General features: G+C 41.1%; 1 protein-coding gene across 3 annotated transcripts in view; it reads right to left on the bottom strand.

Annotated features, from left to right (window-relative positions):
* Positions 1 to 1,572: 1,572 nt before the first annotated feature.
* The window catches only part of ASAP2 (ArfGAP with SH3 domain, ankyrin repeat and PH domain 2), a 231,254-nt gene continuing 218,326 nt past the window's right edge, over positions 1,573 to 14,500 (bottom strand). For all 3 annotated transcript variants that reach the window (XM_074991235.1, XM_074991236.1, XM_074991237.1), the window contains 3 exons: positions 13,881 to 13,987; positions 8,909 to 9,031; positions 1,573 to 4,152 (listed from right to left, as the gene is read on the bottom strand). In XM_074991235.1, coding sequence (XP_074847336.1) covers positions 4,078 to 4,152; positions 8,909 to 9,031; positions 13,881 to 13,987 — 305 coding nt within the window. In that variant the 3' untranslated portion in view covers positions 1,573 to 4,077. The remainder of the gene's footprint in view (positions 4,153 to 8,908; positions 9,032 to 13,880; positions 13,988 to 14,500) is intronic.

The following is a 14,500-nucleotide window of genomic DNA, read 5'->3' as shown; positions in this document are numbered from 1 at the left end:
TAAAACTTGCAGGGGTTGCATGGTGGAGGTGAGTTCTGGAGCACCAGCAGCTGCTCAGACAGTTGCTTAGGATATGTTGGCTGCTGCTCAGGCAGTCCCTAGGACCAGCAGACCAGGGCTGCCAGAGCCCACCAGAGTTGTTGCTAGTGTGGCTGACTATGGAGCCAACCGAATGGCTGGCTACAGGAGGAGCCTTATGGCTGGCCCAGGGACCACCTGAACAGCTAGTCCTGGAGCCAGTCATGCTGGCCACTGCAGAAGTTACAAAATCCATGACTTCTGCGACAAACATGGAGCACTAGTCATGTGTAAGAAAAAATTGTCATGCTGACCTCAGCTGAAGTACTCTGGCTAGTTTTTGGTGCTCCCATGTTAGGAGAGAGAGGTTAGGTCAATAGTTTTCAAAAACTTTTTTTTCATTTGCAGACTTTGAAAAAGAATTTGGAGATTCAGACCCCCCCTTGGAAATTCAGCCTGTAGTCTGTGGGCCTCTACCATAGAACTCATAGATTCAAAACTGAACAGAATTCAGTTATAAATATTGCATAGTCTCAGCCTTGCATTTGAGATAAGGGCACTAAATTATTGGCTTCTATGACATTGACAGTACTACCAGCTGTGACCTATAATATAGGTAAGGGGATTCACATATCGTGGTTGAGCAGAAAAATGGAATTATTTTTTTGATATCCGAAACGATTTCCATAATCACCTTTCATGGACTGCTCGGAGAGAGTTCCTTCAGACGTGTTTGGGTCCATGGGCTATAGGTTGAAAACCAGTGGTATAGAGAGGAAAGCTAAATCTTTTTTCCCCCTAGAACTTGACCCATACAGAAAGACTGAAAAACTAGCTATGTTTATTCCTGAAAAACAAAAAAGTGAGGATTACTCAAATCTTCATATATGTTCAGGGATGTTAATCTCCAGATCCACAGAAGCTTAATTTGCAACATGGGAGACTTAGTTTCAATACTAAGAAATACTTTAACTAAAAGAGTAGTTAAGCGCTTAACTAGGCTTCTAAAGGAAGTTGTGGAATGCACCTCATAGAAACAGTGTCCAAAACACTCGTCATTCACCACATGTGCTGAATAGGACACTGCATTGTGGCGAATGCAGCTCCTCCTCAGAGCTGCACACAGAGAATGCCGTCTACGCACACGCCCCACTGCTTGGTGGAAGAAGTGCGTGGCGGCAGTGGCTCTCGTGAGTTGCCAGCATTGAATTAGAATGGGGGAGCTGAGGGTGCCAGGCTCTGGGGGGAGGGCATTCAGTTAGAGCAGGCGTGGGGGAAATGTGGAGAATATGGAAAGACGACAACCACAAGTGTGGCGATCTTTGAAGTCCTATTGGATGCTGCTGTCATAGAAGGTTTTAAGAACAGGGTGGACAGACATGTCGTCCTTCGTCAGCTCTGGCACCTGGACCTGATGGCTTCTCATGGTCCACTTCAGCTCTATGTATCTGATTATGTGCAAGCACAAACAAACATCAAATAAGCAGCTGTCTTTTACAGTTTTGAAATAAACTGTTTAAACTGCACAAAATCAAGGAAAATAGTCAATTGATTTTAAAATTAGTTTTATTTTCCAGTCATTTGGCTGGTTAATGGAGTAAATTTATTAATCATGCTCTAATTATAAATCACTGCATCCAGGACATTGAAAATAAGAGTTGATTTAGGTTATACACTATATACAGTTGCTCTGCAACCAAACAAAATAAACTGAATTGAATATTATACATCTCAGATACCATTCTAAAGCTGCATTTTATTAAATGTCAACTGCTCTTTTTAAAAACAACACAGCAACCTACTAGTCTGCCTAGTAACAGATTTTTTTTTTAACCATTTTCTTCTGAAGTCAACTTTGATGAAAAATGGCATGAAACATGCCAAAATCTTGGAGCTAAAATTAACTTCGTTATAAATATATATCTACAGTCTTTTCAGAATCTCTTCTGCAATTTTCTTCTCCCAGAGGAGCAAACACAGAGCATACTGTTGAAACTTGGGGAATATTTTACTCATAGAATTTCTTCAGTGGGCAGTAAGATCTTTGTTACCAGCACCACAGTGCCATTAAATTGTATTCTGAAAAGTTACTTGTGCCCATCAAACATGACTAAGAGTTACACACTTTCTAGTGTAGCTGAAGTTGTGTCAATGTTACATAAAGCAACAATTGAGACCAAATAATCAAGACTAATTGCAGGCTGTTATAGATTCTACAAGATTCTGTGTTTAAAAATACTGTACAAGGGAGAAGTGAATTGTGCAAAATAATATGCCCATTTACCTTCTAGAAGCTTACAGGGATAGAAACATACAAAATCGTGTTTCAAAAAACCAACATGAACACATCAGTAAGTGAATAAAACTGTAGTGCTAAACTGTTCCTAATATCATATACATTTCACTGGGAACTTTGAAAATGCAGACTAATTAGCTTCAAAACTTGCAACAAAGTATCCTGAAACATTCCAGTTTGTTCCATTTATAATGCAGCAACAGCTTCACAAAGTAAAGACAGGTTGTCTATCACTTGTACCATTTTAAGAAAGCTGACATAAAGGTGAGTTCAACAGATTTACTTTTCCAGCATTAATGCCACATAATTTTTCTCAATATAAAAAACATTGCATTGGCCTTTTTCATCCCTCTTACAACACTGAGGCCAACAGACACCATATTTTCAGAAATTCAAAGTTCTCTTGATAAATCTAGAGATATAATAGTCACAAAAAGTGATCAAAGCCAATGTGACCTAGACATTGATTTCTAATCCTATGCTATCAGTTTTTCCTGTAGCATAAACAAAAAAAACAGTACATTATCACAATATACAAAAATCAAAATGACATTAAATCTCTATCGATGTTTTGTATTATTCCATCAACTAACTGGGAATTATGAATGGCCTAGCTTTTTGTTCACAAAATAGTAAACAAGTTTAACAGTGTAGCTACCATAGATGCAGGTATATTATATAAATACAGAGTGAATTTGCAAACTAGTATTTAATTGTTTGCAAGGTGTAGTGGCGCACTTTTAAAAAAGTGTATGAAATACACAACTGATGTATACTAGTGAGTTTTCTAATGTTTTTCCTTTTTCAGTAGAATATTCAAATGTTCCACTAAAGATAATTGTGTATGAACATGTCACTGTGATCAAGAAAATGCAAAATACAAAAAGTCTACACACCATAAGGAAATGGTTCTAAGAAATGATCTGCAATCTACCATCCTTACAGAGTTTTAAGTAAATTTCAGGAAGTGCCGCTTTCATATCCTTGAGTTAATTTAATAACTCGGGAATATTGCTAGGAGGTTTAATTAACCAGCAGTAGTCACATTAGTATGACTAAAAATGGAGGTAACATACCAAAAGGACATTTCAAAACAAGTTATGTATACATGCAGCATAAAAAAGTCTCAAACTCATAACATTAGCTAAAAGACTTCAGACAGCTTTAAGCAAGTATCTACATTAAATGTGAAAGAAGTCTCCTTCAGTGGTGAATTGAAAAGCTTTTTAACTTTACTTGCTACAACTCAAGTTCAGAGCTGAAAAACTCTTTATTTTGTCCTTAGTTGGAACCTGACATTGCAAGGTGCTGAATACCTGCAAGTCACAAATACACGGCTTGTAGGATTGGGCTCTACAACTTAGAATAGAGAGAGCTAGCAGAATATGCTACCTTGCTATGTGTTAGGGATTTCCTTGACACTGGGGATGCAGAATCCTCAACTATGGTGCTTGTCAGGGGAAAACAATGGAACTGCATTTCAGCTGATTTACTGCAAGTTATATGTCAGATTTTAATGCATATATTCATGTAGTTAGACTCCTGAACAGCTTTTTGCAATGCTTTTCCTTTCACCTTGAATAAGTTTTTAAAAAAAAAAAATTGAAGAGATACACAGAAAAAAATCAGTTTAAGTTTTAAAGCGAGAACTGTGGTAATAGATCAGGTAAAGTACACATGAATCAGGAAGTGTTCTGACTGTAACAGAGCAAGATGGATATCTACAACAGCTGGAAATTAGAATTTTTTCCATCAGTAGCAATTTAGTCAACAATAAAGTGCACAAATGATACTGGGAAAGCTCCTTTTCGATTAGGTTCCCCATCAATGTGGCCAATCTGGAAAAGACACGCAAATATGTTTCCTGAAGTTAATAAAAATAACTTGAGTCTCAACAAGCATTACAGTATTTACATCAAAGTTACTAACCCATATGAGTTATGTTCCTCTCTTCACCAGTTTAAGCACTTACAGTCTGTGCTTTGGAGGACGCTATGCCTATAGATCAGGACAAAATCACTACCTCCCTAAGTCCTGGAGTCTTGCTTTTTATTTTGAAAAAAGAAAAGAAATGGTACAAAAGGGTTTGCTGCTCTGAGACAAGAACATGTTAATGCTAATTTGTATTCTGCTGTGCGTAAGACTCCCAGATTTGGATGCTAGATACTATACAAACATACAATTAGAGATGGGTGAAAAATGGACTTTATCAATGGCTGGTGATTCTGACAAATCAACAATTATTTGAGGTTTAACTGAAAATGAAGATCTTCAGCAAATAAGAATCAGACAACTTTCAAGGCTATGCCCTAATAAGATGTTTAGTTTTGTCCTGACTCAACATGATTTCATTTTGATTTCATGTATTTTTACCAGAGCAAAGGAGTAGATTCATATGACACTGGGTGGAGGAGAACACACTTCCCATTATAAACTTGATCCCAGTGGGCAGGGAACCCACTCAGAATGGCAACGTCTATACTAGAGCAATTTGTTGACAGAACTAGCATTTTGTTGAAAAAAAACTTGTGAAGCATCCATACTAAAAATGTGTTCTGCCAACATAACAATGCACTTTTGTTGACAGCCTTCTGCCTGTCTCTCATGAGGCAGAACACCTTTCTCAAAAGAATCTCTGCACAAAAAAGCCGTGTGGACACGCCAGGCGGCCCTCTGTCAACAGGGCTTTTGGGTTACCAGGCAGCTCTGTCTGCTGTGCTTCCAGTTGGCTGATCTGTCGAGGGTGCTGCCAGGGAGTCCAGTCAAGCTCTGGCGACAGAGCAGATCGCTTTTTCGATCCATTTTGCAGTTTAGCCGCAATCTGTCGATAGACGTTTAGTCAGAAGATCTCTTCTGACAGATTGCTCTAATGTAGACGTAGCCAATGGGAGGTGGGGTGGGGGAGGAGGTTTGAACTGGGGCCCAGGGGTTTGAGCTAGAGCCACAAATAGGGGTGGTGAGCCGGAGCCAGAGCTGGGCGCAGGGGTAGGAGGTGAGCCAGACCCGTGTGCAGGTGGTGACCAGGGCTGGGTGGAGAGTTGAACCAGGGCCAGGGGAGCGAGATTTTGAGTTGCATGTTACTCACGTTAATGTGAGTTAAGTGCAACTCAAAATCGCGCTTTTCGAGGGTTTACTGTATTTTGTTTCAAACTTTGCTGTTGAAATTAGTCCACTGTGTATAAGTAAATGAGAACTGGAGCAAGGACTTCACTGAGGCTGTGTCTACATTACCACCCTCCTTCGAAGCAAGGATGGTAATGAGGCTGTTCGGCGTTTACTAATGAAGTTCTGCCGTGCATAGGCAGAACTTCATTAAGTCAATTCCCCGCCGTGGCAACTCTGAAGTTCCGGCATGCGTCTAGCCATGGCACACCCGCTGGTACTTCGAAGTGCCGGGGCATCTTCGAAGTCTTCTTACTCCTGAGGCAGTAAGCGGACTTCGAAGATACCCTGGCACTTCGAAGTACGGGCGGGTGCGCCGCAGCTAGACACGTGCCAATACTTCAACGTTTAAAACTTTGGAGTTGCCGCAGGGGGAAACTGGCTTAATAAAGTGCTGCCTATGCATGGCAGCACTTCATTAGTAAACTCCAAACAGCCTCATTACCATCCTTCCTTCGAAGAAAGGTGGTAATGTAGACACAGCCTGAGACTCTCCCATCAACTAGGTAAGTGCCCCTAATCCCCAGGCCATACAGTCATTCTCACTCCCCGTATACATTGAGGAGTGATTTGAGAGAGATGAACAGGTGAAAAACAGAAATTAACAGCCCCCTTAAAAATGTGGTGCCATCTATGCTGCAGGGAATGTTTTGTGAATGTGTGAGGGCCTCTGTCCTCCACGTATTCTGTAAAATAGCTCTTCCCCAGACAATCAGAAAGGTGTTAAGGAAGGTTTCAGCTTGCATAAATAACTGCCTTTTGGTCTAACAATGATTTTTGATCTTATAAAGCATTACTGTCAGGTACTGTCAGTGGTGCTATTATGATTCTGAGTTCTTCAATTCTGACATCTAACAATATAAATAGAAGTAAAGCGAATGCATTCATGGGTACTGGTCTTTTTCAAAAAACCCTGATTTAGTACATTGGATTCTGGAAAGTACATGGGTAAGATAGTTTTCTATCTAATAGGATTACTTCAATTGCAGTTCTCAACACGGAAAGCAAACAGTGCAAATTCTCCTAACCTTATGATGTTAGCCTTTCACAGGAATAAACACAACCCACAGCAAGCTCTTTGGAGTGTTTCTACACCGTAGTTAAACACTCACGTCTGACCCATGTCAGCTGACTTTGGCTTGTAAGGCTCAGATTAAGTTGCCTTTTAATTTCAGGACATACTTTCGGGTGAAGGGTTGCATAAGGCATCAGGCTGAATCAAAATGTCTACACTGCAATTAAACAGCCCCTTAATCCATACACCATTTGCAGTGTAGTCATATTGTTGGGATCCAAAGTAAAACGGGTAGTAAGCACTGCTTGCTCTCGCCTTCTAATCTTTCAAAATATAATGTATTAGCAGATTTCCAAACAGCTCCAATACTCCCTAGGATTACCAGGTCCTGAAAAGTAGCTCCACCACATATCACACATTCTTAAGGTGAAGCAGAATCACCCAAACATTTTGTTCTGTGAGGGATGCTAAAAACTAAATTGTGATGGCATTTGTTCAAAGATTTAATTATCTGACACAGGATCGTCCAAGGGCAGGCCTACCATGTAGTTACTTGCTACCAGAAGAGATCTTTCCTCACTCACTAGATGTGAGAAGAAATGAGAAATACATGTTCATTTGTTTATGCATGTTCTTTCACCTAACTAACTAATGGAAGAATTTTTTTCATAATCATTGTTATATATAATTTCAAGATTAATAGGAACTAATAAAGAATAGTATGTAACATACCAGGTTATAGGGGAGAATGATGCCACACTGCAGATGTGTTTGAACAGCCCCAGAAGCCTGGGAGATGATGTGCACTTATGCTTAGTGAGAGATCTAAAAGAATAAATAGGTGGTTTTGACAATTTACACTGATATAGCACCTCTAGCCTGTGAAGAGGCCATGTGCCCAGCCAGACAATTAGTGGACTAATAGAGGCTCTTTAGGAGAAGAAAATGAGTTCAAAACCCCATGGAAAGAGTGTCTACGGGATAAGAAGATAGTGGAGAACAGTGTGCTATTCAATAAACTCCATTACATAGTATAGGTAAAGAAAGCCCATATGTGAATGCTCATAGAGGACAGAGGGAATCCATCAAGTTGCATTCCTTCTAAAAAGAGCATGTGGGTACATCTTTCATATATATGTATCTAAAATGTGTATTTTAGACTCATGAAAGATGTTACATCAGCTGTAGATAGTAACTCTTTCCAGAGACAACCTTTCATGGCACCTTATAAAATACTCCATAATGCTGTCCTCTTAGGTCTGAGTGATTAATGAATTAATTAGTAATTAATTAGTGAAAGCCACTAATTCTCTGGCTGGGCACATGGCCTCTTCACAGCCTACTGGTGGTATATCTGTAAATTGTCAAAACTACTCAGATATATTCTGCGCTTATTAGGCCTCTCTTGGAATGATGTGTCCAGATCTGGGCCCCACATTTTAGGAAGGGTGTGCAGAAATTGGAGTGGGTCCAGAGAAGAGCAACTAAAACAATTAAAGGTCTAGAAAAATATGAGAGAGTATTAAAAAAATGGGTTTGTTTAGTTTGGAAAAGAGATGGCTCAGAGGGAACATGGTAGCAGCATTCAAGTACCTGCAAGGGTGTTACAAGGAGGAGAGAGAAAAAAAATTCTCCTTATCCTCTAATGATAGGACAAGAGCAATGGGCTTAAAGTGCAGCCAGGGAGGTTTAGGTAGGACATAACAAAAAATTCCTAACTGTAACACTGCATAAGTACTGGAATAAATTGCCTAGGGTGGGTGTGGAATCTCCATCATTGGAGATATTCAAGAAGATGTCAGATAAATATCTAACAGGGATGACAGATGATGCTTGGTCATGCTGTGAGGCTGGGGGACTGGATTTGATGACCTGTCAAGGCCCTGTCCAATTCTACTATTCTGTGATGGGGAGGATCAAGGAATTCCCGTAGGATCAGATTGGCTAAGCACCATGTCAGCTAAAGCACGGGCAATCCATGTCTGAAAAATGGAACTAGATCTCTGTGAAAGGAGACATTCTCTTCCAGCCTACAAAAATGCAGACAACCTGTTAGGAGCTATTGTCTGAGCCCCAAACCTTTTGCTTACAATTAAATCAGTAGAGGCAGAAGGAGGGGATGACAAAGGAAGTAGTGTGTGGAATAAGTCGGGGGGAGGGTAGGGAGCAGTGGAGTTCATTCAAGCAAGGAGTCTGTAAAACCAGCTCTCACAAGACAGGCAATGAGCAGCTGGCCAGCCAAAGATGGAGATCTATAAGCCAGCTGCTATATGGGATCATTCTCCACTCAGTCTGGTTATAGTTGCAGCTATTCAAATTGCTACAAACTCTATGGCATACTTACGTATTTTATTGCTGATGTACTTTGAAAACACAGGCATACTTTGAATTAAAGATGTGTACATTAAAGTACTCACCCACCACTCCTGGTCTTCCTCCCCATCCACTACAATGATATCTCCCTCTGAAAAGGTTAGTTCATCTGGATTATCTGCTACACAGTTGTAAATGGCTTTTACTCTCTTGGGTTTGGTTTTTGACTGCAACACAAAAACGTGTACATAACAAGTAATGAAACATGACGAAAGATAAGCAATGCAGTTGTAGCCATGTTGTGTCATCTCACAGGCCAAGGATGGACAGGATCATGGGATTTGCATCAACACAGAGCCAATTAGGGATAATGTACTTTATTAAGCTTATCTACTCCAAGTTACTACAAATTATTCACAAGGTATGCATTAGCAAGGAAAGAAGTGCAACAGAAATGTGTATGACTGGATAAGAGACATTTTGACATGCTTATGTCCCTTTTCTGCTGCAGGGAGTTCCAGTCCTGAAGCGTGTCACATCAGGACCGCAGCAGACATTGTTCCAGCTGGGGGAACGGCCGAGGTACCCACGAGGCGGAGAGTCCCCAGTGAAACTCAGCTAGGGGCAGGACTTTACAGTGATCTTATGCATTAGCTGTTTACTGGGTGTGTGGATATTGGCTCAATGCCACTTTTAACATTCTCGTGGGGCTGAAGCCAAGGTTGCTTTGGTTACTGGATTCTCTAGGTTCCCACATCTAAACACAGGTGCGAGGGCTGATATGGCTATCTTATGTTTATGTTTGCAGAGTTCAAGGCTGTAACACAGGGATGGGAGCTTACTTGTATTACAGAAATGGAAGTTCCACCCTTTCTCTCTGAGGCCTACTGGCGTGTTACATGAGAGTTGGTCCTAAGATACTAGAGAAAATAGGCATGATGATATCTTTTACTGGACCAGGTTCTACTGATGACATACACAAGGTTTTGAGCCATAGAGCTCTTCTTTTCCCAGAACTTAGGAGAGCTCTGTGTGGCTTAAAAGCTTGTCTCTCATCAACAGAAGCTGGTCCAATAAAAATATTACCTCATCCACCTTGTCTTTCTGAAAGATAAGCAACACAGCCTGGAACTGAACTCATTCGGTGAGGAAAATTAAGTTCCCTCTGTTACCCTTTGGAAATAGCTGTTCATATAGCCACTTACATTATATCTACATTCTTCTCTAGGCCTGGATTAATGTTCCACAATGCAGTTCAGAAACATTATTCCATCTCAGCAGCAGGTGGCAAATACTTACCCATTAAAACAAAAAAGCAGTAAAGTAGCACTTTAAAGACTAACAAAATAATTTAAAGTGCTACTTTACTGCGTTTTTGTTTTGATAATATATAGACTAGCATGGCTTTCTCTCTGTTACCTACCCGTTAGTTATACTTAGCTGTAAAGGTTCATTAACTCTATACCTTCAAAGCGTTGTATAAACATGAAAACTTACCCTCCTAACCCCAATAGGCAAGGAAGGGCCTTTTCATTGTGCAGATGGGGCAATCAAACCCAAGTGGTTCAAGTCCTGTCCAAAGACTCTGGCAGTGCCCATGCCAGAAGGAAAAGGCCACACAAAGTCTGACTTCACTTCTTCGCTCATACCACTAGAGCAGTTCTCACTCTTTTTGGATTACAACCCACACATTGTCTGAAAAGTCCCCTGCATACCATAGAGAGAGACAAGGTGGGCGGGGTAATACCCCTTACTAGTCTCATTTCCGCTGGTAGAAGGAACTTGCTGTTGAACCTCACAAAGCTTTTATTCTGGCATGTGAAAGCTCACCAGAGTGTTTGTGCTAAACACAAGTTGGGACAGATTGTTAACCGTAAGGGACTGACACAGGAGCCCACTTAAACTGAAGTGGGCAACACCAACACTGTGAACACCCAGAATCACAATGCTTTGAGGACTGAAGGATATGGGTTACAAAATGGTTTACAAATGCTTGGGAGCTAGGAAGGGAGCACCTGTGCAGCATGGCACTGGAGCATTTCCTGTGGCAAGTGCTTCTCTGCACTAGCAAAGCACCACTTTCCTGCCTTGGAGCTGAGCTCCAGCAGGTAGGGGAAAGTTCTAGGATTGAGTGGCTGGTGAGAGGAAGAAGCAAGTAGACAGTAATATGAGGAGGAGGGGGAGGGCATCTCTCCTCCCAAGCTTTCTTTACAGGACACAGGTATTTTGCTGCACTCCCAGCTGGTGACATCCCAGCTCTTGTGATCCGTTTCAAAGTCATACCTGACTCAATGAACCAGACCACAATGAATCTAACTATGTCACTGTTTGTCCTTTCCCAGCCAAATCAGAGTCATAAATACAGTTATCCTCCATCTCAGTAAGGGGAATGAATGAGTGCATATATGCACTTCCAACAGTATAATTATTACCTTCAGAGAACAGCAATTACAAGGTATTATTTCTTCTCAAGAAGTTAAGCAGAATGTAACAGACCCCCCCACATTCCTGGCAAACTTCAGAAATTTCAAGAAAAAATGCAACATACCCGAAGTATATTTTAAAGTGCATAAAGCACATATATAAAACCTTCAGTTTAAAACAAAGTTTTCTGCACAAAACCTGAAGGCTATAGCACAGATGCACTTCACAGAGGAGCTGTTGGTTATCTCTGCATACCTGAGAAACTTGATTATCAGGAAAGAGCTACCTGCTGGCTGGCCCCCATGATATTTTGGCAGGAGAGACACAGAGCAGAGAAGGCTGGGGAGCAAAGGTGGATGGAACAATTTAACAAAACTGCTTCAGCTACACTGATCTCACTAATGCTTCAGTTAAGCTATTTTCAGCTAATCAGTTTAGCTAAAGCACTTTAGCTAAATAACTTCTCTCTCTCTGGGCACTATTGCTAAAACTTTTCATTCCACTCTATCCTGGGCCATTAGAGAGATACCTGATTAGGTACTCCAGGTATGCAAACTTCACTTTGCTGAGGTTATCTGGAAATTCTAATATTTCATTAACATATTTACAATTAAAACTACACCCTAGATAGAACACAGATTGCCCCCTATCACCTATTTGGCAAAGTAAATTAATTTAGATAGAAAGCCATTCTGTTCTATAGTTTAACAAAGAAGGAACAGGTCAGGGTTGCTACAATCCTATTTTACACAGGGAGTCCACCACAATCAGCTATTTAAACCATGACAGAAGAATGTTGAATTAATGGCATTAAGGGTTTCAAACCTGAACCATACACAAAGCTCATGGTCCAGCATCTTAACAGAGCAAAGATTAAGAGAATGAAACCAGTTAGAACAGTTATTCCACCTCATATTAACCAGAAAACTGAAAAATATCCAAAATTATATATTCAGAAGCAGTGTGGCCTAGTGAACAGACCAATGAACTTTGTGTCAAGAGTATCTGACATGCTATTCCTGCCTCTGCCACTGGCCTGCTGGGTGACCTTAAGCAAGTCACCTCACTTCTCCTTACCTCAGCCCCATCTGCACACTGAGGCTAATGATACTGACCTCCTTTGTAAAGTGCTTCAAGACCCACTGACGGGTAACACTACTGCAAAGCTAATTTGTCAGACAGAAGAGATGTGTATGCACACTCATGTGTGCATGTCTGGAAAGTGGGTGAATGATCCTGGGTCCACCATTTCAAACGGGCCTGGGGTTCTGGCCACCACCGTGGCGAAAGATCCAGGCCCTTTTGAAATACCACAGAGTGCTGTGCATCCCTCCACAGGTGGCTCAGAGGAGGCTTTGGGGAAGGCTGACTGGCCCATTCTGCCCTTGGCCCGTTCAGGGGCAGAGAGCCAGGCCCCCCCATCCCACCTGGCCCCCGGCACCTCTTGGTGCTGCTGGCCACTCAGAAACAGCCCTTGCCTGGAGACCTCACAATCTAAACAGACAAGATTGACAAAGTGTGAAAAGGTGAAGACAGGCACAGCGAGATGATGCAGCCTGCCAGGGTCACACAGCAGGACAGTAGCCAAATCAGGAACAGAGCCCACATCTCCTAATTCCCACCCTAGTATCATACCCAACAGACCATGCTGTTTTCACATCTAAGGTCACGCTTACAAGCTTGCAGTGGCACAGCTGCACAGATACAATGCTGCTGTAAGAGTGCTTGTGTAGCCATATTATGACAATGGGAGACACTCTCCTGTCAACACACCAAAAACAGCTTGATGGGCAGCTGTTGCTGTGTCAATGGAATGAAGTGCTGTGCGTGACTGCTTATACCTGCAAACTTTATGTCAGTCCAGCTGTGTTCTTTCCCTGAGCGATGAAGGTGCTAGTGTAAATATGGCCTAAGCTTCCACAGAATTAAATGAGAGAGAGCTCTAAATGTAAATGTTTCTGTTTACATCCCCTTGAAGCCCCAATATTTTTTAGCTCAGCTTGAAGTATCACTTTGTGATGCTGCTTACTTGACTTCCTATTTCCCTGAGTTTTAAGAACTAAAGGGGGTGTGTGATAACAATTAACAGAAGGGTATCCGTGTTACCCTGTGTATGCAAAAACAACTAAAAGTCCTGTGGCACCTTCTAAACTAACAGATATTTTGGAACATAAGCTTTTGTGCGCAAAGACCCACTTCATCAGATCGTCACGCATCTGATGAAGCAGGTCTTTTTCCATGAAAGCTTATGCTCCAAAGTATCTGTTAGTCTATAAAGTGCCACAGGACTTCTTGTTGTTTTTATGATATTTAACTCTCAAGCTCAGCAACATTTACATCATCAGTACTTTATAGATTTGTGCATGAGTCACATGTCAGACACTGGCAATGAATTTCTTGTTCTGTGTCTGCGGTTATACACTCATTCCTGTAAAATTTTCAGGAAATACAGAGTATTTTTAAAGTATCTATTAAAATGCCTGAGTGTTTGATTAAACACACTGACAGTCTTATTCATGGTTCGGTTTTACAACTTATTTTTTGACAAAATACTTGATGGAGGGCAAACTGTTGCATCAAACTCTCTACTATTACAACATCACATACGGTTTAGAAAAAAAGAAAGCTTAGTTAGGTCTTTTTCCTACTTACCATTTGTGACTTCCTTGGCATTGGGGCTGGTGGTTGAATCTGTGTTGATGAGCTCGCTATAGGTCCAGTTTGTGTTACAGAAGCCTCAGCCACAGAAGAGAATTCTCCTGTTGTTAAAAGTAAGTAAAACATGTAAAATGGTGACATATTTTAAAAAACAAGTTACAACTATATGATAATTCTACACTTAAACTAGTTCAGTCTTGTTATTGAAATACACAAGTTATGCTTTTTCCTTCAAATTTTCCTCTCCAGGTAGTAGTTCTCATTAAATTCCTAAACTGATCAGCTTTCTACAGTTCGCAACCACAAACAGCTTCTTGGTGCTTAAGACAGTTACTTAAGAGCTTCAATACTCCCATGAAGGAAACTAGAGAAAACACCAAGATAGGAGAAATAGATAACCACCTATGCTAGATGCTTCTCCATTACCTCACATACCTCCAAAAGACTGGAAGAGACTTCCATACAGAATCTAAATTAGTCCCGTGAACTCAAGGCAGGACCATGTAACAACAACTTCATTTCTGACAGGTGTTTGTCTAACCCTGAGGCGTCCAACATGTTCCCCACTTGCCACATGTGGCGAACGGCACACCGTGGTGTGGCAACTGGCTCTG

The sequence above is a fragment of the Carettochelys insculpta genome, chromosome 3 (genome assembly GCF_033958435.1).
Source record: "Carettochelys insculpta isolate YL-2023 chromosome 3, ASM3395843v1, whole genome shotgun sequence".
Classification (NCBI taxonomy): Eukaryota; Metazoa; Chordata; order Testudines; family Carettochelyidae; genus Carettochelys; species Carettochelys insculpta.
This window is presented reverse-complemented; position numbering and strand designations above follow the sequence as displayed.